General features: G+C 30.7%; 3 protein-coding genes and 1 long non-coding RNA gene across 4 annotated transcripts; 2 read left to right on the forward strand and 2 right to left on the reverse strand.

Moving 5' to 3' along the window:
- Positions 1 to 90: 90 nt before the first annotated feature.
- On the reverse strand, positions 91 to 1,292 carry LOC140174482 (uncharacterized). Its single transcript, XR_011863916.1, has 2 exons — positions 994 to 1,292; positions 91 to 659 (listed from the first exon to the last, which is right to left on the reverse strand). It is a non-coding gene; the product is annotated as an uncharacterized lncRNA (long non-coding RNA).
- Positions 1,293 to 3,865: 2,573 nt separating this feature from the next.
- On the reverse strand, positions 3,866 to 8,734 carry LOC112702990 (protein S-acyltransferase 18). The gene is made up of 4 exons (XM_025754263.3): positions 5,773 to 8,734; positions 5,624 to 5,692; positions 5,151 to 5,395; positions 3,866 to 4,081 (listed from the first exon to the last, which is right to left on the reverse strand). The coding sequence occupies exons 1-3, from the start codon at positions 5,947 to 5,949 to the stop codon at positions 5,258 to 5,260; spliced, it is 384 nt and encodes a 127-aa protein (XP_025610048.1). The 5' UTR covers positions 5,950 to 8,734; the 3' UTR covers positions 3,866 to 4,081; positions 5,151 to 5,257.
- LOC112701432 (delta(3,5)-Delta(2,4)-dienoyl-CoA isomerase, peroxisomal) lies at positions 6,033 to 17,525 on the forward strand. The gene is made up of 3 exons (XM_072198792.1): positions 6,033 to 6,203; positions 15,283 to 16,237; positions 17,521 to 17,525. The coding sequence occupies exons 1-3, from the start codon at positions 6,033 to 6,035 to the stop codon at positions 17,523 to 17,525; spliced, it is 1,131 nt and encodes a 376-aa protein (XP_072054893.1).
- A 398-nt stretch (positions 17,526 to 17,923) lies between these two features.
- On the forward strand, positions 17,924 to 20,244 carry LOC112702991 (small ribosomal subunit protein uS2-like). Its single transcript, XM_025754264.2, has 5 exons — positions 17,924 to 18,098; positions 18,821 to 19,083; positions 19,238 to 19,435; positions 19,614 to 19,836; positions 20,121 to 20,244. Exons 1-5 carry the CDS (start codon positions 17,942 to 17,944, stop codon positions 20,207 to 20,209), a joined length of 930 nt encoding a protein of 309 aa, XP_025610049.1. The 5' UTR covers positions 17,924 to 17,941; the 3' UTR covers positions 20,210 to 20,244.
- Positions 20,245 to 23,178: the final 2,934 nt, after the last annotated feature.

A 23,178-nucleotide genomic window follows, 5' to 3' on the forward strand; every position in this document is an offset into this window, starting at 1 on the left:
AGTAAATGATATATTGGCTAGTGCCAAATAATTTGAACTACATTGCTAATTAATTCTTATTGCTAATAAATAAAATCAGTGAAGCAGGACTTGAGAAATAAAGCACATCATCATCATAAATTCTTACTGCCAACACTTCATAATTTCTTATTACACCAACATTGCTAAATACATAATCATCAGTGGAGCCGGACTTGAGAAATAAAATCTTATTGCTAAAAAATTCTTATCATACTTAGCTTTCCCCTTATATTTTCTATTTTCTATCATCGAGCATTAGGCCAATTCTACCACCAAACCAACTTCCCATTTGGCTTTACACTAGAAAACCAAGTCTGCCTAGCCTTTGTTCGCCAAAGAAGCCACCAAGATATAAACCAAACAAAGAGCCACTTCCCCTAATTGCACCCTCTGCATCACTTCCACCATAGTACACTACCTTAAAAAAGTCCCATCTAGAAGATATCATGGGACCTATCACACGCCGAGCCTTCTTTCACAACATGCTTCTCTACTAATGACTGTGTCATGCCCTGTGACTTTGCATCAGTCAGTGCAGACTTCATTTGCTTCTTCTTTGCTTTCTCAATATGTGCAACTCTTAGACTTTCCACTCTTGGATGTTCCATTATCCGAAACAAGTTTCTTGCATTTTTCAGCTTGGAAATATAATGAAATTAAAAACTATTATTTGAGATTGTTATAGATAAGAACGTTTATACTCCAAGTTATCAATAATTTTTATACCCCACTTTAATGCTTATTAAAATCTGCATCTCTCTTCAGCAAAAATTAGAAAGAATTGAAAATAACCAAATGCTAATTCATTGACCACTAAACATGTTATTCAGAATGTAAATCAAATTTAAGAACAATCATAAAAACATAGAACAAAAGAAACATAAATAATGTAAACATAGAAACCATACGAAACAATACAAAAACAAGTACAAGACACAGCAAGAAAAAAGCACTCATAAATCACGAAGACACCTAAATTCATAGACGTGATGCTTGAAGACGGTGGCGATGGTGGCAGCGCAGACCCAGAAGCATGAAATCCGCAGCAACGATAGGACCGTCGGAGGGTTGAAGACGCGATTGTGAACCGTTGGAGACAGACGCGCCATCATTGCTCAGTAGTCCTCGGCGTTTCCGCCGGCGACGGGAATTTCCGGAGGATTCAGGAAGAGGAGACGAGAAGGGTCTGGAGTGGGTTATGACTGGAGTGGGTTAGGGCCCCAAATTACATTTCTAAAAATTTGAATTTGGATTTGGGGTTAGGGTTGCATATAGAAGTTAAGGATATTTTTGTAAATTTAACCATTCCATTCTCTAGTTTTAATTCAAACCAAATAGGATACTGAGACATAATTCAGTCTATACATTTCTACGCCAAACACAATACTAAGACTTTTTTTAGTTCCTGTCTCTCAGTCATTGTCTCTCGGTCTTTGTCTTGTAAACAAACGCTACCTTACTGATACCACTAGATCAAACCAAATAAAAAACTAGCACCTTTATTCACATAATAAAATTTTCTACTTCTTTCTCCTCAAGCCTAGCCAATCAACTACGCACTTACATTCATGCACTACCCACTCAAAGCCGATCAACACTAATTTTGCAATACACACTTTGGGATAATATTGTCATTTAACATCAATAGAAAATGACAAAAAAGATAACTCCACCCGGTAATGCTCAACACAGCGCCAAAGTACAATGAAACACTTGATAATCTTCCTATAATATATTTTTACACAAATGCAAAATAAATATCGATGCAAATTATATAATTATATATTGTTTTATTTTTTCATATTTTATTTTACTTGCACATATTAATTTTTTACTATTTCAAAATAACTACTTAATATTTTTTTGTGATAAAGTATCTTACTTCTACATTTATAAAGAACTAAAAAATCCTTTGCCTTAAATTTTAAGGTACCAAAATATCTAATACTTTTTAAAGTAAGCTAATAATTTCGTTCCTAATTTTCGATGATACAGACAAAAATAATCATTTATTTTATTAATGACAAATATACTCTCATATATTTTATAATATTACAAAAATACCCAACCGTAATGAAAAGTCTTTTCCTTTGACGAAATTGGCTGAGGTGGCAAATAGATGCATACTGGTGACATCCATTATATAATTCTCCCATTAGGTTTTCTCCCCGCAATTTGAAATTATAATATTCCTAATCCTTAATTAAACCAAACTATAATCCTCAATTTCTTCAATTTTAGAAAGATTCGTGGAAGTGATCTTGCAAATATAACAATAGAACCCCTCTGTACTGGTCCACCGTCACAGCGCCACCGCAACACTGCAACCGTCAAAGAGAAAGCTCTTCACGGGGAAGTTCAAAGTTAAAGAGGTGAAAATCATGTCTCTTTTCAAAGTTGAAAAGGTGAAAATTATGTCTCTTTATCACTCGAACAACCAAAGGAGTCGCCTTCTTCCTCTTTAGAATTGAAGCATTCTTCAAAAGAAGTCATTAACACGTATATCAAGATGGTGAAGGCATTCTACTTAGAGTCTCTCACAGATGCGAGGATAAACTAGGCTTCTCCGACCACCTCAGCTTGAGTTTTGTTGCTGATAAACTGCTCTGCCACCAAGCGACACATCAAAGAAGGAAGGATCTTTGTCCAATGTGGCAGTGGAATTCGATGTTGGCAAGAACAGAGAAACAAGCATCAAGAGCAAGAAGCAGCAGGAATAATGTGCAGGGAGGCGGTCTTAGAGTAGTGTGCATGAGCTTGAGGAAGAGTCATCGTTGGCGGTGGCGGCTGCTCCGACAACGTATGTATTTTTCAAAGTGGCTAGGTAATTTGCTTTTGTAGTAGTAGGATTGGATTCAAAGCGCCATCATTCGTATGTGGCATTCTATGTCGATTCTCATTGGAGAGCTTGGAGTCAAACATCAATTCAAAGAAAGTTTGTATCTTTGGGGGAGGTAGTGGAGGAGGTGAAGAAGAGAAGGTTCTGGAAGGTGAAATTAGGGCCTTTGGGGGATATGATGAGATAGTGATGGTGATGAACGATAATGCCCCTAGATGGTTATTGGTGGTGGTCGTTGGTGGAGGAAGGCGCAAAGTAAGAGAAGAGGTTATGGAGTTAAGATGCAGGAAGAAAATTGGGAATGAAACAGATGTGTATATGATAAGATGACAGTTATATACTTTGGTTTGCCACTTAAGCCAATTCCACTAATAGAGAAAGCTTCTTTTTTAGGGTTGCATATTTTGTAGCGTTTTAAAATATACGGGGCATTTTTATCATAAAAAAATGAGTTATATTCGCCAATATTTTCATAAATCAAGAGTGAATCATTAATTTATTCTAGTTTGGGATTGGTTCCTCTCCAGTGAAAATAAAACTGGATAGTGTACAGTGTTTAATCTAACCATTTATTACTCTATCTTCACTACAAGAAAAAGGCGTATTTGTAACAAAAAATATTATTACAAACGTCAAAATTTTGAAACAAAAGTTTTTTGTAACAAAAAAAGGGTCCATTGCAGTAAGTCCCGTTACAAAAAGTTTTTGTAACGAAAAATGAAACTGTTACAATTCAATACCATATTTTGTAACAATTTTTCCTGATACAAAAAAACTAAAAGCCGTTACAAAAGAGGTAACAAATTTTGATCTTGAAGGTAATTTTCGTGACAGTCAATTTTTTTCCTATCAAAAAATTTTGTTACGAAATGTAACATGATTTTGTAACATTTTTTTTAGTTACGAAAGCAAAATTAATTATTTTGTAACAACTTTTTTATTATAAATTACATGCATAATTTACTAAATTATTTTTTAAATTAACTAATATATTAACGCTTTTAATAAGCAAATTTACATGTATATATATAATATGCAAAAACATACATAAGTCAAATAAGATCTTTTTAGCTAAAATTGTCATTAAACAAAATAACATTAGCTAGTGAATACATTGATTAGTTCAACCAAAACATAAAAGTTCTAACATAGATTAGTGTCTCTATGTATCAAAACATTCTTGAGCCCTCAAGGTAGCATATGGTCACCATTTCAGCACTCCTGTAAATAAGAAAAACCGAAACAAAAATGTTAGAAACAAGATATAACACTAATTATAATTTTTCCACTAAGTTTTATCCAAAATTTTTAGAAAATTTTCGGCAAAACCTCCCCTAAAACTTGGATATTTCCACCGTCCACGGTTCCAACAAACACAACCAATTCACAACTTGCACCCTTTCAAACAACACAATGCAGTTTAATTGAGCAACCAAATAGGACAACAACCAAATAGTGAATAACAAAATCCAAAACTTCCAGCTTCCAACAACCAAAACAGTGAAGCACTTAGCTGGATAATCAATCAATTGAGCTTAGCAACAGTTGAAAACCAAAAGCAATTAAATATCAACTCAATCAATTAATTGAATCAAAGATGAATATTGAAAACAGCTTAAAATAAATTCCGGCAGCATTTCAGCGGTAAATTTGCCTATTTTACAATTTCAATCAATCAATTCAAATTCCATATGAATTCTTTGACAGTTAAAAACACAGAAAATCATAATGAATTCATAGGAAGGAAGTAAATAAGCCAATTCCAACAAGAAAAAATGAGGAAACAATTAAAATCAATCAAACCAGCAAGAAGCAGAGCAGCACTCAGCAGCTTAGCAAACAATGGCCCATCATACAGCACCCAAAACAGTAAAATGAACAAAGGTAATGGATTTAGGCAGCATTCTATTCATTGAAGTCAATAACCATTACACTTGCAAGCAGCATGGGCATAGCAGTTTATCCATTAATTCAACAGAAAATCAATCAAGTCAAACTAAACGATTTCAGCAACAGATTTATCAATAAAACCAATCTCAGTTCAGCAACCATCATCTATTCCAACACAAACAATAATAACTCAGCAGCATTTTCTTTCTCATTGAATTTAACAATCATTCAATAATCAAGCAATGAGGGGGAAAAATCAGCAGCAACCAACAGCAAGTATAGAGCAGCAATAACAGCTTAATGTGAGAAATTATTCAACAACAAATGCACACACAAATACAAGGATTACTTAAATGACTCATCATGCTTATCCACATAAGTCTGCAGTTAAACCACTTACCGTTTCACTTATGAGGCTTGTAACAACAGCTTTTTTATCAACTTCTTTCTCATCTTCCCTTTCAGGCTCACTGTCAGTACTGGTAGGAGGTGGAAGTGCTGAGTTAACTATATTACACATATGGTGGCGAGAACCTCTCTTGGAAACTCTACGTGAAGCTTCCTATGAAGCTCCTTTACCATTCCTCTTTTATTCGCAAAGCACTTGATAAACACAGCAATTGTGGTCCCTCCTTCAATGATAAGCTGTACACGTAATAAGACAATAATATTGGAACATAATTAATTCATGTAATTAAAACACCCTTTTTATTTTAAATTTTGGTTCTGAAATTGAAAGACAGTGTAAAATCCTGAGCGATGAGTAAAGAGAATTGAAAAATTCCAACACAGAAAGACTAGCTAGTCTAATAATAGCAATTTTATTTACAACTCCAGATTTTACTTCAACACAAAAATTCATTTATTACACACCTTGCAATGGTGATCGAATCCTTCGACGCATCGATTGCACGTCCTGCAATGCTTACTATGCTTTTTCACCTGATTCATATAATAGCATAGAAAAGAGCACTCAATTGTGATTAAATGGTAAGCACATAGTATGCAACTAAGATTCTAACCTCAAAATCACAAAGAGCACAAAATGAAATGTCATCTTCATTAAGATTTGGGAAAATGGCATCATCATCTTTCATGACAAGAGGGAATGGGAGCAGAGGCTTCTCTGCGGGCTCCCTCTCACTCTTCGGGTTCTTCCCAAGCAACGATGGTTGCTTCACTTGACGGCACCAGGGCATGACGGCAGTAGCAACACGGCCAGGGTACGACGGTGCCCACGACGCGAGCTCACAGCAGCGGCTCCCCCAACGGCCAGTCCGCGATGACTCTCCTCCTTTCTCGCGCGATTCTCTTCTTCAAAGCCCGTTTCGATCTCTCTCTCATCTCTGTTCCACAGCAACGGCCTCAACTAGCGCCAGCGGTGAACTTCACCCACGGCAATGGCAACGGCACGGCTCCTCACGCGCGGCAATCCGGCGGCGAGGCGCGGCGGGTTGGACAGCGGCGCGGAGCTTCTTCCTCTCCTCCTCCCCTTCTCCGCGGCCCCTTCCCCTACTTCCCCCTTTCTTTCTTTTATTTTTCGGATTGTTTGCTGAAGGGAGAGAAGTGTTGCGGCTGAGAGTGAGGGGTTTGGGTTGGATTTCGTTCTTAGTGAATTAGGGTTTGGTTAGGGATAGTTTGGATAATTTAAATAAAATTAGGGTAATAGAATAATTGAAAACCAAATTTTAATCCAACAATAATAATGTATAAAAATATTATTGTTCATTAATTTTACAAATTATTTTTAATAAAATGTTTAAATCTAAAAACTAAAAATAATATAATTAATTTTTTTATTTTTTAAAACAACAATATTAATATTTTAAAATATTAATTATTTAGTTCAAATCATATAAAATTCTTATTATTTCATAATTAAAAATTTTATAATTTAAATATAGAAAATAATTCAATAATTATAAAATTGGATAATAATCTTAATTTATTTTAAATTCAATTAATCAAAACTTGCTTTGATTATCTTTAATAAAATAATTTTTGAAATTAAAATTGTAAATAACTATGTGATTTAAGACTTGACCATAATAAAACTTTTCAAAAGTTCTGGATTTTACAGCAGTTTCCTTTTCCATCGGCGATATCCCCCCTTTTCCTCTCTTCCTTCTCCTGGCCTAGCTATTTCTCCGCTTTCTTATGTTTTCTGTGTTTTGTGTGTTAGGTTAAAGGAGAAAGGGAGAATAGGATAGAATTTGTAATTGAAAATTAAGGTTTTTTATTTGGGAATTTAGGGTTAAGTTTTTATAAAGAAAATTTGATAAAATAGATATTTTAATAAAATTAAATGATGAAATAATAATTTTAAAATTAAATGTACTTCATTAAAGATATTTAAGAACACAATTTATTAATATATTATTTAGTTTTAATAATTATTCTTAATTTAATGTATAAAATAAATATATTAATTATACTTTATAAAGTACAGTTTAAACCCAAAATATCAATTATTTAATTTAAATTATTTAACTCTACATTATCTCCAAATCTATTTAATTATTTCTAATAAAATAATTTCTAAAATTATAAAGTTTAAACTTAATAAGATAAAATCACAATTTATTTATATTTAGATTTTCAAAAATATTGAATGTTATAGCTAGGGCTAATGAATACAAATAGTATGTAAAAAATTTTAATTTTTGAAACAAAATAAAATTATTTTGAAAAAATTATATACACAATTTTTTTTACTCTTAAAGTGTTTAATATTTAAAAAAAAAATTGTTATAAAATATACTTATATTTTGTGACAAATAATTAACTTGTTACAAATAATATTAAATTTTGTGACAAATTAATTTTTTGTTACAAAACAATTGGAGTTTTTGAAACAAAAAGTTGTTTTGTTACAAAACAATTAGAGTTTTTGAAACAAAAAAAACAAATTGTTACAAAATATTTCGAATTTTTGTAACTTCTTTTTTTTGTTACAAAATATTACAATATTTTGTAACAAAATACTATCTCGTTACAAAAACTAACATAATTTGTAACAAAATAAAACAGGTTGTTACAAAATATTATCATGTTTTGTAACAATTTGTAATGTTGTTACAAAACATTATTCTTTTGTAACAATCACTAATTATTATTACAAAAAATCATTTTTTGTAACAATTTTAAATTTGATACAAATTTTTTGTTACAAATATTTCATTTTCTTGTAGTGCTCTCTCTTCTTTATTTCTGGTCCCACTTATAAATCAAAGGTGAGAGATCACACTGGATTCTGTCAAGTGTTAAAAAAACTGGAGAGCATCTATTTTCTTCTAGTGGGAGTGGATTTGTGATGAAACATATTACTAGGGGTGGTAAAGTGGGCTATCCGCTCCACCAAAGTCCACCACAAAACGAGACGGACCGGTCGGCCCCTCAAAAGTGATATGGGCTGAACTTGTTATTCTGCCCTGTCTTGCCTCTTTTAAGAAAAATAAACAAATCAAGCTTATTAATACCAGAAGAAAACGCCACTGGCAGAGAAGAAGAGCACGCACCGCTATCCACTGTAAAGCTGAGAAAGGGAGAGACAGAGCACCTTTGAGAGGAAGACAGAGCACCTTTGAGAGGGAGAGAGTGCCAGGGGCGCCAGTGCGAGGAGATCGACGAGCACCTTACACAGCCATGCCAACCGCAGCTTTTGATTGGCAGCGTGAAACTACCCCCTTTAGAGTTGAGTCGCTGTTGATTCTTTGTGCCGCTGAGGGGCTTCATGTGCAGCGCAAAAGAAAAGCTAGGACTACCAGCACGACGATGTTGCTAGAGTGAGAGAGGGCAAGATTCTGTGTGTTTGATTGAACCCAGAGGACAGAGGGCACTAGGACAAAGGCTCAAGAATGCAGTGCTGTGTTGTGTGAACCCTAATTCCCTTAATTTTAAATTTATATGATGTTAGTAAACTGACCAAAATGCCCACTAAAATGAAAACATATAGTTGGCCTGCCGGACTAGATCGTTGCACTCCGTTAAAGTCTGTGGGTTTGGTGGGTGCAAATCTCATCCCAGTCTATCTTTTTTTATTGTTTTGACGGTTTGGCCCAGCAAATTTTATCCGTTTTGTCACTTCTTACATATTACTCTAAAATAGAAGTATAGAATTTGAAGTTTTATTTTAAAATGAAAAATAATAAAAAATTAATATTTTTTTTAATATTGACTAATATTTTGAGCAAATATTTTATTTTCATACGGATAAGATATAGAATTCAGTTTACACTTTATAGTTTAATTCATAGAGTTTAGTTTGTAAAATTTAGTAAGGATTTAAATAGTTTGAAAAAAGGACAAATAGGTTTTTGACTTTTTTATTTGCGGACATGTATATCTTTGATGATTTGAAAATACATTTAAATCCTTAACTTTCTCAAAATATGGACATATAAATTTTTGGGGCTAATTTATCTCATTTTAAAAACTCTTTCACGTGTACATCCGTATATTGCCTAGGCCAGTACAATGGAAGCTGTGCTTGATTTTTTCATTGGATCTGCCAGGCCCAAAGTAAACAGGGATCAATGTGTCCAAATTTTGAGAAGGTCAGAAATTTAAATGTATTTTCAAATCGCTAGAAATTTAAATGTCGGCAAGCCAAAAAGTTAAGGACCTATTGTCCTTTCTCAAATAGTTTTATATTTACTTAATATACTAAAATTGGGTTTTTTCCCAACTAATAAAGGTGACGTGTCGATCTCTCGTGAGTTTGTTTCCCTCCAAAATGAATGAAATTTTTCATCTATTCTAAATTATTTTATAAAGAATATCTTTATTATAATTATATTATAATTAATATTTAATGAATAATATATAATTATACTAATTTAGGAACATATCTTCATTATAATTATATCAAATCAATATGTAATGCACTATTAAACTACTTTTCAATTATCAATTAAAAATACTTTTAATCATTTTAATAATAATAATAATAATAATAATAATAATAATAATAATAATAATAATAATAATAATAATGATATGATAATGACACCAGTCGTGGTAATCATGATAAGAATATTTGATTCTAATCATAAAATGATATCTTATAATATTAATAACGCAAATTGATTTTAAATATTTGTAGTTATTTTAATTATATTAATTATAAAAATATTAATATAATTTTAATTCTTATTCATTATTCAATAATAATAATAATAATAATAATAATAATAATAATAATAATAATAAAATGTAATTGATAAAATTGACATTATCATGTGGGTAAAGTAAAAACTTAAAATTATAATAATTTATCACGGATAATTGTAAAAATTATAATAGGATTACATAAAATTATTTTTAGCATTAGCATATAATAATTGTACAAGTTATGTTTTTTATTACTTTAACTCATTATAATTCTATTTTCTTATGATACTTATTTCAAACATTTTAAGTTATTAAACCCGTCCATGATAATATATCTCTACCCCTTTTCTATTTCAATCTGTGTATATTAGGTATAATATTCTTATTTATTGTCCGAAATTTCTCTGATCATGATAGAAGATAATGATTCTAATTATGATATGATTAAATTATATAATTTTAACAAAATTAATATATGATGCATAATTACTGTATTTAATAAAAAATTACCTTAATAATAAATAATTTACATATTTATTTTTGTTTTACTAAAGTCTATATATAGTATTTTTCTGTGGTATATGAATCTAAATTTGAGAGTCAACTCATAATTTTATATTTTTTTTACTACTTCATAGAATAAGAATGTATTCTTCATTTTTTTATTGAAATTGATCCTTTTAAGGTACAATTTATAATTTTTTATAATGTTTTTCATATATTCATTCTATTATATTATTCTTTTGATATTTATTAATTGTTGTTACTCTAAGTTATTCTTATCGTCTAATATTCCAGTTCGATTGTCTTTTGCCACAATCGTTTACAATGCATCACATCCATGAAATACCTCATTGAGTTGTCTTCACTGATTCGGGTTCTAACTACATGGATGTAAGCATTCAAAGGAGCAATAATCTCTACTTTACCGAAGGATAGTTGGATCTACTTACCTATTATGACCAACCTAATGAAATGTGGTTAAAGTTAGCTTTCTTGGGAGGAGCTCGATTTTTTATTGAGAAATTGTTTCCACGGAACTTTATAGGGCAAGTTCAAGTTCCATCCCCTCCATACTTTTTACGTCTGCCCGAAGATTTTCGAAGTGGAGTACATAATGAGATTGAATTTTCTAAGTTTAAGTTCAATTTTGCTAAATTCGTGACAAACTCAGATATGCAATTTCAACGATTGATAATATATTTAAATTTTCTTATTTTAAGCTTTTCGTTATTAGAATAATTTTATTAATCAGATTTTTGCACTTAATAACAGAACTGATGCGGCATGCTCTTAAGGTGTTACCTGATTTATTCCATTTAATTCGTTAAAGTAAATCAATTATAATTAATTAATTATATCAATTAATTAATTTGATTAGATATTCAAATCTCACCATTTATTATAATTTATATGAATTGATTAATTATAATTAATTATATGAATTAATTAATTTAGTTAATTATATTAATTATTTGATTTGATTGGAGTAAATATTGAATTATTTAATAAATAATAAATATGATAACGAAATATATAAATTAATTTAACTAGTTTATTTTTCTCAATACTATCTATTTATACCAGATCAAATATTTTTTACTCATTCGCTTTCTTTTCTCTCTCTCCCTCCTTCCCTCTCTCCCCCTCTTTCTCTCTCGTGTTTGAGTACAATTTTTATAATTTATTAAATTTTTGTTTCTTTTATCTTTATTTATACATTTCATTTTTCTATATTTTTTTTAAATTTTTGTATTTTAATTGCTTATTATTAGGCGCATACTTTTTTTATAAATTTTAACTTCTGATTAAAATTAACAAAAAAATGTGTCATTTTTGTGTTGTTTTTAAATAATTTTACTATAATTTTGTTTTGTAATATTCTATTTTGTCATGTGTACTTCAATTCATATATATATATATATATATATATATATATATATATATATATATATATATATATATATGTATGTATTGTCTTTTTTTATGATTCACAGTTAATATATACATTGTTTGTGTATGTTTTTTATATGTTAATATTTTTATTGGTTCTCTTTATTTTATTTTTTTTGTGTATCTCTTTGTTGCTCTTTATTTTAGTTATATATATTCATTGATTTCTCTGTATTGATGCTCTTTTTATTTGAAATATCGTGACAATTTAGAGTGTATGTTATAATCCATGTGATATTCGTTAATTTGTTGTATCGTTTTAGATGGGTTATGTTATAATGTGCTTAAGGAGTTGACTTAAAATTATAATATAATATATAAATTTATAATATGATTTATAGTATACTAAAATATTAGGACATTATCATATAGCTATTTTTTTATTTGTCTGTTAGATTTAACTATATAGGATCTTGAAAATTATGCAATTATATAATTAATTATTTTTTCATATAATTATTGTATTGATCATTTACATTAGTGAGACTATTTTCAATATTAATATTTATAAATATACTATTATTTATATAATTGATTGAATCATCTTATTTGTTTAAATTTAATTCTATTAAATTAATTATTCAAGGTGTCATCGCTATTTCTATTTTTAAAGAATTTTTTAAATATTATATAATAATTCTAATAACATAATAACAATTAAAAAAAGTAAGACGGTACAAAATTGCAATGATGATAAGATTGAAATACCCGTGATAAAGTTATGTTGATAATATACACTTGGTATTCCAAACAACTATATTAGTAATTACTTAAAATAAATAACAAAATAACTTATAGGATATTATTTTATTTAAATTATTAATAATTAAAAAAATAAAAAGTCAGTAATTATTTTTAAAATAGACATTAAATTTAATTTCATGGTATTAATTTATTTGAGTTGTTAATAAAATTTATAATTTTCGGACTTATATCTACTCAATTTATATATTTTATTTTATTTTACTTTAACAAAAAATTGAGACATGTATTTTTAATTATTTATTTAGAAAGTATAGTGAAATGAGTTATATCAATTATAATTAATTATCGATAATAGATATCAATAAATTGATTGTATTAATTTATAAGATGAATAATGTGTAATAAATGTTGTGAAATTAATTATAATAAATTAATAGTTAATAAATAAAAAACTAAACGGGACTTTTTTTATTGCTTTTTAATGGATATACATTTTTATAATTTTACTTTAATTTCTCTTTATCTCTTCCTTTCACATTTATTTCTTTTAATTTATTGAACTAAATCAATTATATTAATTATTTATATTAAATAATTAAGTACTTTTTAATGAGTTATTATAATTGTGCCTTTAGACTATAGATTAAAAATATTATAAAAAAATCTTTTATAAAAGTTGTTAAAAAATAAATATTTTTAAAATGTGTCCTTAAGACACAAATTAACTAAATTATTTTTCAATTTAATATATTTGATTCAATTGTATTAATTATAACTAATCAATTATGTAATTTTATTTGTTTAGGATAAATATTTTATTATTTAATATTTTATTTAATTCATTAAATTATATTAATCATAAATTCAAATATTTAATTTAATTAGAGTAAATATCAAATTATTTTAAATTTTATTTGATTCATTAAACCAAATTAATTATAACTAATTTATTATTTAATATGATCGAGATAAATATTAAATTATTTAATAAATAATATATATAGCAATGAAATAAATGAACTCAATTAATTCAAATTATTATCTTATTATTTTATATATCCCTCTTCTCCTTCTCTATTTTGTACTTCAGATAAAATATTTGAAATTTTTTAAATTTGTTTTCTTATCTTAATTTTGCTAATATTTTTCTATGATTTTGTTTTATATTAATTCTTTTTTTATTTATTTTGATTAATAATTCTTAAGGGTATTATTATTTTATTTAAAGATAATTTAAATTTTTTGTAATATTTTTATAAAAGTTGATTAATAGGTTTTTTTTAAATATTTTTTTTGAATTTTTTTTAATAAGATCGTATTTTAATTTTTCTCTTTCATCCTTTGTATTAATTAATTATATTAATCTTCTATTACAATACATTTTTTATCTACTCCACACATTATCTTTTCTATCTTCTTTAAATTTTTTAATTGCCCTTTTTACTTTATTTTTAATTATTTATTTTATTTTTACTTCTCATATATAGGTTTATTATAATTCATCTTAGGTTCTTTTTTAATTTAAGTAATTTTTTAGGTTATATATTACCATTGATGCTTTTATTTTGTTTAGTGTATTTTTTTAGTTTGTGTTTAATATAATAATCTTTAAATATCTATTCTATTATGTAAAAATTAAATTTTTGCACTTAATGATAAAACTGTCGTAATATGTTTCTGATGGTGTTTTTCAATTTATTTCTTTTAAATCATTAAATTTATTTTATTATAAAAAATTAATTATATCAACTAATTGATTTGGTTAATTATTTAAATATCATACAATTTATTATAATTTCTATCAATCAATTAATTGTAATTCAAATTGAATAATTATTTTGTTACGAAATTATTATTTCCTAATTTATTTATGGGCAATACATATATTAATTATAATCATAAATTAAGCTATTTTACATTAAATGACTTATATAATAGTCATCTCATTTATTATCATAAATGTTGAATTAAATAAGTCATTATTACTTTTGATTTAGAATTAAATGAGAATAAAACCAAAGATACTATCTTATTCGGTCTTTTGGGTTTAATGGGTGTCACACTCAAATATAAATAGTGACTTCCGGATTTTAGTCTCTAACACATCAAAGCGATCTCTGTAACTCTTTTTTCATAAAAGGAATTTCGATTCAACTCTATCAGGGATACATAAAGTTTTCAAAAAACAAAGGAATTGTATGAATTTGTATGAATTCTAAACGTTCAAACTTACGATATTGTTTCAGTTCGTTGTCGTTACGAGAATGACTCTAATCTATACGTGTCTAAAGACCAGAATAGATTAAATATTATTTAAACAATTTATTTCTAATATTGGTATTTGATTAAATTAGTTTTAGAGAAATTTAAATTATTGACTCAATTTATATAGAGTAAACTACCATTTATACCCACGAAAGTTGAAGACGCTGACATATTTACCCATAGAAAAAGGAAATTACCATTTGTACCCATGAAATATGGATTTCGCATAACAAAATTATCCAAACACTAAAAAATTACTTAAAATCCCTAAATTACCCTTATCTCCACCACCACACCACCTCCTTCACCCAATCATCTTTTTAACCCTAATCCTCTTCAGCCAGCCACCACCTCTCTTTTCCTTTTCAATCTCAAATCCCACCACCACCTTCTTCACCCAACCATCACCCTCTTCACCCAACAACCACCCCTCTTTCCCACCATTGCTCCAATGGCTCCTTGCCACACCCTCTTCACTTTCATCCTCACAATCACAGCAACACTTGCTGCCGCTTCCCCGGAGAAGAAGAGCACCTCGGCAGAGAGAGTTTCAACGACCGCGACCTCGGCCCTGTTCCTCCCAACTGGAAAGGAAATTAGGAAAATCAGTGGCGGAAGAGAAATACAAAACCCTAGAGGTAGTAGAGAAGAACCCCAAATCAGGGGTGTTCCACCTATACTTGAATCGCCCGAGACAACGCAACGCTCTGACGCATGATTTCTTCACTGAATTTCCCAAAGCCCTGTATGCCCTAGACCACAACCATGACATCAACGTCATCGTGTTATCCGGCGCCGGTGATCACTTCTGCTCCGGAATCGACATTTTCCAGTTGAAATCTATCACGCAGACCTACCACGATGCCGGGGAGAGTCTCCGTCGGCAGATCCTGGCGATGCAAGATTCCGTCACGGCGTTGGAGCGGTGCCGGAAGCCAATGATTGCTAGTATCCATGGCGCTTGCATCGGTGGTGCAATTGACATCGTGACAGCCTGTGACTTAAGGTATTGCACGGAGGACGCATTCTTTTCGGTGAAGGTGGTTGATTTGGCCCTGGCTGCTGATCTCGGCACTCTTCAGAGATTGCCATTAATTGTTGGCTACGGTAATGTCATGGAGTTGGCCTTGACAGCTCGCCGGTTTTCCAGTTCCGAGGCTAAGCAGTTGGGCCTCATTTCTCGTGCTTTCCCTTCCAAAGATGACCTCGATCAAGCTGGCAGCTGCGTCGCTGGAAGGGACTTCCCCACCGCCTTGTGCAACCGAAAGATTATTGGGGCTCGCTACTCCACCGACTACGAGGCCACCAACGGCAAGATGAATGACACCCTTGAGTACCGTTCTCCCAGGGAATCCGATGGCCATGGCACCCACACCGCTTCCATCGAGATTGAGAGAGAGAGAGAGAGAGAGGAGGGGAGAGGAGATGATAGTGGTAGTGGTGGAGAGAGGGGTAGTTTAGGGATTTTATTTAATTTTTTAGGGCTTGGATAATTTTGCTTGTAAAAATTATTTTTCATGGGTACAAATGGTAATTTTCTTTTTTTATGGGTAGATATGTCAGCGTTTTCAACTCTCGTGGGTACAAATGGGAGTTTACTCATTTATATATTACAACTATTCTTTTTGAATATATTATTTTTACATTTTTTAAAATAAAATTTCTTTTTTTTTTTCTGATTTTTAAGTTTATTTTCTTTCTTAGATATATGTATCACCTTTTTTTCTCATTTTATATTTTAGATTAGTAATGTAATTATTAATAAAAATATATTTAAAAAATATTACAACATCACTATTTAAAAGAAGAAAGATACGTGAAAAAAAGAAAAACAAAAAATTAAAAATCACTATTAGAAAAAACTGTTAATATGCGTATGAATAGAATCGAAATTGAGGAATATATATATATATATATATATATATATATATATATATATATATATATATATATATATATAAAATAAAAAATTATTGCATAATTGTAGAATAAAAAAAAATTATATATATAAAATAAAATAATTATAATAAAAAAATAATTAATATATGTGATTTAAATGTTTTTAATAACCAGTAACATAAAGTTTAATAAAATATAATTCACATATTTTTTTATTTATGTATATGTATAGAATTATTTATGTATATGTATATATTAAGAAAAACTACTTATTTATATATATATATATATATATATATATATATATATATATAATTATTTAACAAAATTAATATATAAGGTTATGGAAAGTTCTATCCAAATTTGACAAGAACAAAATGACTTACATACAAATGGTTCTTATGGATAATAAGATAAGTTGATTATTTTTCATGATTCTTTCAAGTGATGTCAGGTCTATTTTATAAATATTTTTGGTTTATATTTTAATGTTTTTAATAACCGGTAACATAGAGTTTAACAAAATATAATTCATATACTTTTTTATTTACGTATATGTATAGAACTATATATATATATATATATATATATATATATATATATATAATTATTTAACAAAATTAATATATAAGGTTATGAAAAGTCTCATCCAAATTTGACAAGAATAAGACGACATTTGTCATTATTCTTTCAAGTGATGCTAGGTCCAATTTATAAATATTTTTGTTCATATTTTAAGTTTGTTTGATAAGTAAACCCTTATACGCGAATCAAAGACAATACGATTTTATAGATTTATAAGTGCTAATAGCCTTTATATTTAATTTGTTTTATAGTGTGATGATAACCAATATATTTATTGATGAATTTAACTATTACTATATTATTTATGATCATATTCAGTATATATGTCTGATTTATTAAAAAAAATAAATTATTAAAATCGATTAATAATTATTTTAGAATTAATCTAATTAACACTAAATTAAAAAAAATAAATATATATAACATGTTATTTTTTTATTAATCAAATTATTATAATTTAAATTAATTTAAAAAAAATAATTTAAAATTATAATTTTCGTAATTATATTTGTATATATAAATTATGGTCGACTGATCTAATGTGAGAGAAACAGAAGTGCCTCTCCAAACCCTCACTCGTCAAACCTTCTTCCTCTCGCCGCTGCCACTACTACTACTTGGACCTTCAAGCGTTTCCAAATCTTCTCAAGAGACCAAATCTCCACCGCAACAATGGCCACTTCCGCCGCCACCACAACCGCTGCTGCGCCGCGCCAGCTCTCTCAGAAGGAGCAAGACATCCAGATGATGCTTGCGGCTGAGGTGCATTTGGGAACCAAAAACTGCGACTTCCAGATGGAACGCTATGTCTTCAAACGCCGCAATGATGGTAAAATACTCTTCTTTTGATAATTTTTTCTTATTTTCTCGGTTACTTTTTTGGTTGTGAATATGAATATGATTGAAGCGTGAGTCGATTGTGGTGAATTTGAAGGGCATTTTAATTTTGTAACGTTATATCTTGGGTTTATTCTGATATTCGTCTGCTCATATTAAATACACAGAGATCTGTGTAGAAATTTATTTATTTATTCTGTGTCTATATATTCCTTGCTCATTCGTGAATTTTCTTTTCGGTTTATTTATTTATCTTTTCATGTCTATAGGGTTCTGTTTTTTGTTATGTGCTTTTTATTAGCTTGTTATAAACGGGTAACTTCTGTTCCAAAATTTATCAAACCTTAAGATGCCTATAATCATTCAAATTCAGTAATAAATATACAAAGTACACGTGAAAGAGTTTGGAGTGGATAAAAATACAGGCTATGATTTATAAATATAAAAGTACACCCAAAGATTGTTTTTCATGGACAAAAGTACACATTAAAGATTTGTAAATATCAAACCTTATTAACAGGATGACACTTTTGACTATCAAAAACAATATCTGAAGAATACTTTTGTATTCACGAATCTTTAGTAGGTATTTTTGTCCATCCCAAACTCTTTTATGTGTACTTTTGTCAATTTACTCTTCTTTCGTTTGTACATTGTACTGAATAAAGCACGCATTTTATCTTTTTTTTGATTTTTAGTATTTCCTATTACCAGGTATTTACATAATTAACCTTGGCAAGACATGGGAGAAGCTCCAACTTGCTGCTAGGATTATTGTCGCCATCGAGAACCCGCAGGATATCATTGTTCAGTCTGCTAGGCCATATGGTCAGAGGGCAGTCTTGAAATTTGCCCAATACACCGGTGCAAATGCGATTGCTGGAAGGCACACTCCTGGAACATTCACTAATCAGATGCAGACATCCTATAACGAGCCTCGCCTTCTCATTCTGACTGATCCAAGGACTGATCATCAGGTACCACATTAGATGTTCAAAGAGTTTTTTGGTTGTGTTGAGGATGTAATGTTGTATATATAATATGTTTTCACTTTTAACTACCAATGTTTTCATGGGGCTTTGAAATCCTGCTATTAGTTGATCTCATTTTTGTTTTTCCATTTTTGTGCAGCCGATTAAGGAAGGTGCTCTTGGAAATATTCCAACCATTGCCTTTTGCGACACTGATTCTCCAATGCGGTATGTTGATGTTGGCATTCCTGCCAATAATAAGGGGAAGCACAGTATTGGTTGTCTTTTTTGGCTATTAGCAAGGATGGTTTTGCAGATGAGGGGTATTATTCGTCCAGGGCTTAAATGGGATGTGATGGTAAAAACTTATTTCTGCTCTTATGAATGTAACTATTGTTACTTTGCACTTGATTCAGAACAAGTGTTCTTTCAGTACGTGCAAGTGTCTAGAAATTCATATTTTCTTGTAAGATAGTAATATTATTTTGTGGTAACCTTCCAATATTAGATAATTTATGTCAACTTTTCATGTGTAGGTGGATCTATTCTTCTATAGAGAACCTGAGGAGGCCAAGCAACAAGAGGAGGAGGAAGCACCAGCTGCCCCAGAATATGCCATTCAGGACTTCGGTGCTGCTGGCATTGCCGGTTTCCCCACAGCTGATGGTGAATGGGCGGTTGTCACAGAACAACCCTGGCCCGAGGCAGTTCCACAACAACCTATTGCAGCTGCGCCTGCTGATTGGGCCCTAGATGCTTGTAAGAATAACTTATTCAACTTTGGATCTGTGGTTATATGCTAGTGATTTGTGTGGTTTAATTTCAGTTTGATTGGTTGTATTGTTATTCTCTTTACGTCCGTATTTGTTCTCCCTCCTTTTTCCTAATAAATTGGATGCGTAATAGTTGTTGCATCAAGCTTTTAATATGTTCTTGTGTTTCAAAGGTTCTCCCTCGAAATGGTAGAAACTCTTACAGCTTTAACATAGTCTTGTTAAAAAAATGTAAGATGACAATTTGTTTGACCTAAGTTCTTTTTATAGCTGCAGCTGCAGGTGATTGGGAACCGGTTCCAGCTCCTCAGCCTTCCGTTCCGGCACCCGGAGCCGTTGGTCCCACTGGTTGGGAATAGGATGAGTATGGGATTTTCTTTTATTTAGGATAGATGCATCATTACCTGGTTTGATATTTGAAGTTGTAAAATTTTGATTTAGCATACTGATACTTGGTTTGTTTCAACAATTTAATTATTCCGTTGCGAGCGCTAATGGTACTGAAGTTTGCTGAGACAAAAGAATATGTCGGGATAACCTTAAAAGATCACATTTTGCATATTTTGACCTATTATCTCAATTTTTCGGATGCCCCATCTTTAATTGAAATTCAAACTTGCTATGTAAGAATAAAATTTTAAACTGTTCATACTATGGACAATAATCTATCATTTAATAACTGTAAGAAAATGTCGCATATCTAATCAATTTCCAACGACATAGGTCTTCCTGAATCCTAATTGTACTACCTCTGCCAATTTTCCATAGGATTTCTTTTTCTAGCACTTTTCGACTCTCCAAAACACTTTGCCATTCCCAAGATGGATTGTTCCTGGCCTCTGCCTTTAAAAAGCTTGAGAACTTGAAATATTTATTCTTATACACTTTATAAATAAGAGAGTGTGGCTTAGTTATTAGTCTCCACCCCTTGCTTTACTATCATTGCAAGATAAGGATTTAAGATCTTTGAAGTTAAGACCTCCTTGAGATTTAGGTCTACAAAAAATTTTCCATCCTATCCAGTGCATCCTTTTTTCTGAGCCTTGCTGTCTCTACCAAAATTGAAGCATGAGCTTTTGAATTTCATCAAAGAACGTCTCTGGTAGTTTAAAACATCACAGAGTATAGATTGGAACTGCCGTTGCAACCACTTTTATTAGTACTTTTCGGCCGCTTGATGATAGCAAAGCCTTCTTCCAGTGTTGCAAATTATGACTCACTTTATCCTTGATATACGAAAATGTAGCTCTTTTAGATCCTTGAATAAACGTTAGTAGTCCAAGATACTTGTTCTGGTTGCCAATGTGAGAGACATGTAAGATGTGTGATAGATGATCACAAATTCCCACAGGGGTATTTCTGTTGAAAAATACTGAGAATTTATCTAGATTTACTGCTTAACCGCTAATATCTTAATAAACTTGTAAGATCCGAAGCAGATTTTGGCACCTTTCCTCTGTAGCTTTGCTGAATAAAATTGAATCATTTGCGAAAAATAGATGGCAGACTTTAGGACACCTTTGATTAAGTTTCAATCCTGTAATCTCCAGTCTCTGTTCTCCTCTGTGGAGCAGATGGGACAATCCCTTTGTGCAAAATAAAAATAGATAGGAGGAAAGAGGGTCGCCTTGACGCATCCCTCTACATGGCTTAAAAAAATCATGAGGCTGACCATCCACAGTAATAGAGTATGAAACCATCGTCACCAGTTCCTGAATCCATTCCATCCATCTCCTGCAAATATCCAACTTCCTCATAACCTCCCAAACGAAACTCCACTCCACCCTGTCATATGCCTTACTCATGTCTAGTTTTAGAGCTAATTCATAATCATCGTATCTCATATTCTTTAAAAAATGCATAAATTTATGAGCAATTAAAACGTTATCAATAATCACCCGTCCTTTAATAAAAGCATTCTGTGTATCAATTATGAGTCTATTCGTCAGAAATTGAAGCCTGTGCACTAGAATCTTTCATAAGACTTTATAAAAAATACTACTCAAGCTTATAGGACGAATCTGTTTCATGGATTTTGCATTCGGATCCTTTGAAATAAGGAAAATATGAGTATGATTAAGAGATTTTAGGATTTTACCTCCTGAGAAAAAATTTCTAGCTGCTTGAAAAACATATCCTTTAATCGTTTCCCAGAAAAATTGAAAGAATTTCGTAGTGAATCCATCTTCTCCCAAGACCGAAAAAGCATTTATAGAGAAAACAACATCTTTCACTTCTTTTTTTGTGATCGGTCTAGTTAGTGCACGGTTGGTGGCAGCATTGATTTTTTTGGGATACCCTCAATTTTGGTTGCTGGGTCTCTTGGATTACTTGATGTAAAGAGCTCTTCAAAGTATTGTTGGGCTGTTAATGCAATGCCTTTAACGCTGGTGGCTACATTCCCTTCTGCATCTTCTAACTCTTGCACCTTATTTCTTCTACTCCTAGTGTGAAATTTGGAATGAAAAAATTTTGTATTGCAATCTTCCCATTTCAGCCACTCGACTCGAGATTTTTCCTTCCAATATCATTCTTCTAACTCAAGTGCATCTTCTAATTCAGCCTCCCATGCTCTGATAGCTGTTCCGTTAGCTTGATTGCCATTAAATGCCTCCTCTTTTATTTTTTCCTTAATTTCCTGAATTTTCTTTTTAGAATTAGATGAAGAATTTTGCTGCCACTCCACTATGCAATGTCTAGTTGCCTTGAGCTTCCTAGCCAGTGTAAACATAGGTGAACCTCTCATGTCTAGCGCCCAAGCATGCCTAATTAATTTCATCACATCTTCATACTCACACCATCTCTCTTGAAATTAGAATCTTCTCTTCGTTCTCCTCACCTTCCTATTCGAATCAACAAGAAGTAGCTTGTGATCCGAACCCATGTCCTTTAGGTGCTTAACATAGCCATTTAGAAATTTTGCCCTCCATCGCATTGACACCAGCACTCTATCCAACCTTTCTTTGATAAAATTGCCACCAAATTGCCTATTCGACCATGTCAACTTATCAACTTTGTAACCCAAATCCACCAACCCTCCCGCATTAATAAAGTCATTAAAACTCATTACGAATGATGCCCATTTAGGTTTGCCCCCTTCCTTCTCATGATGAGCTTTAATAGCGTTAATGCCTCCCATAAGTATAATTTGGTCTCCACCATTCTCAATAAATTGTAATAACTTTGAGTATTGTTCCTCTCTAATAGTTTCATCCGTGTGCAAATAGACCGCAAAAACCTCCCACCTCAAGTTACTTTGCTGAATCTCTAGTTCAAAGTGAATCAAAAAATTCTCCCAGTGTAAGACCTGAATACTTACTCCCTCCTT

The sequence above is a fragment of the Arachis hypogaea genome, chromosome 7, assembly GCF_003086295.3.
Source record: "Arachis hypogaea cultivar Tifrunner chromosome 7, arahy.Tifrunner.gnm2.J5K5, whole genome shotgun sequence".
In the NCBI taxonomy this organism is placed as follows: Eukaryota; Viridiplantae; Streptophyta; class Magnoliopsida; order Fabales; family Fabaceae; genus Arachis; species Arachis hypogaea.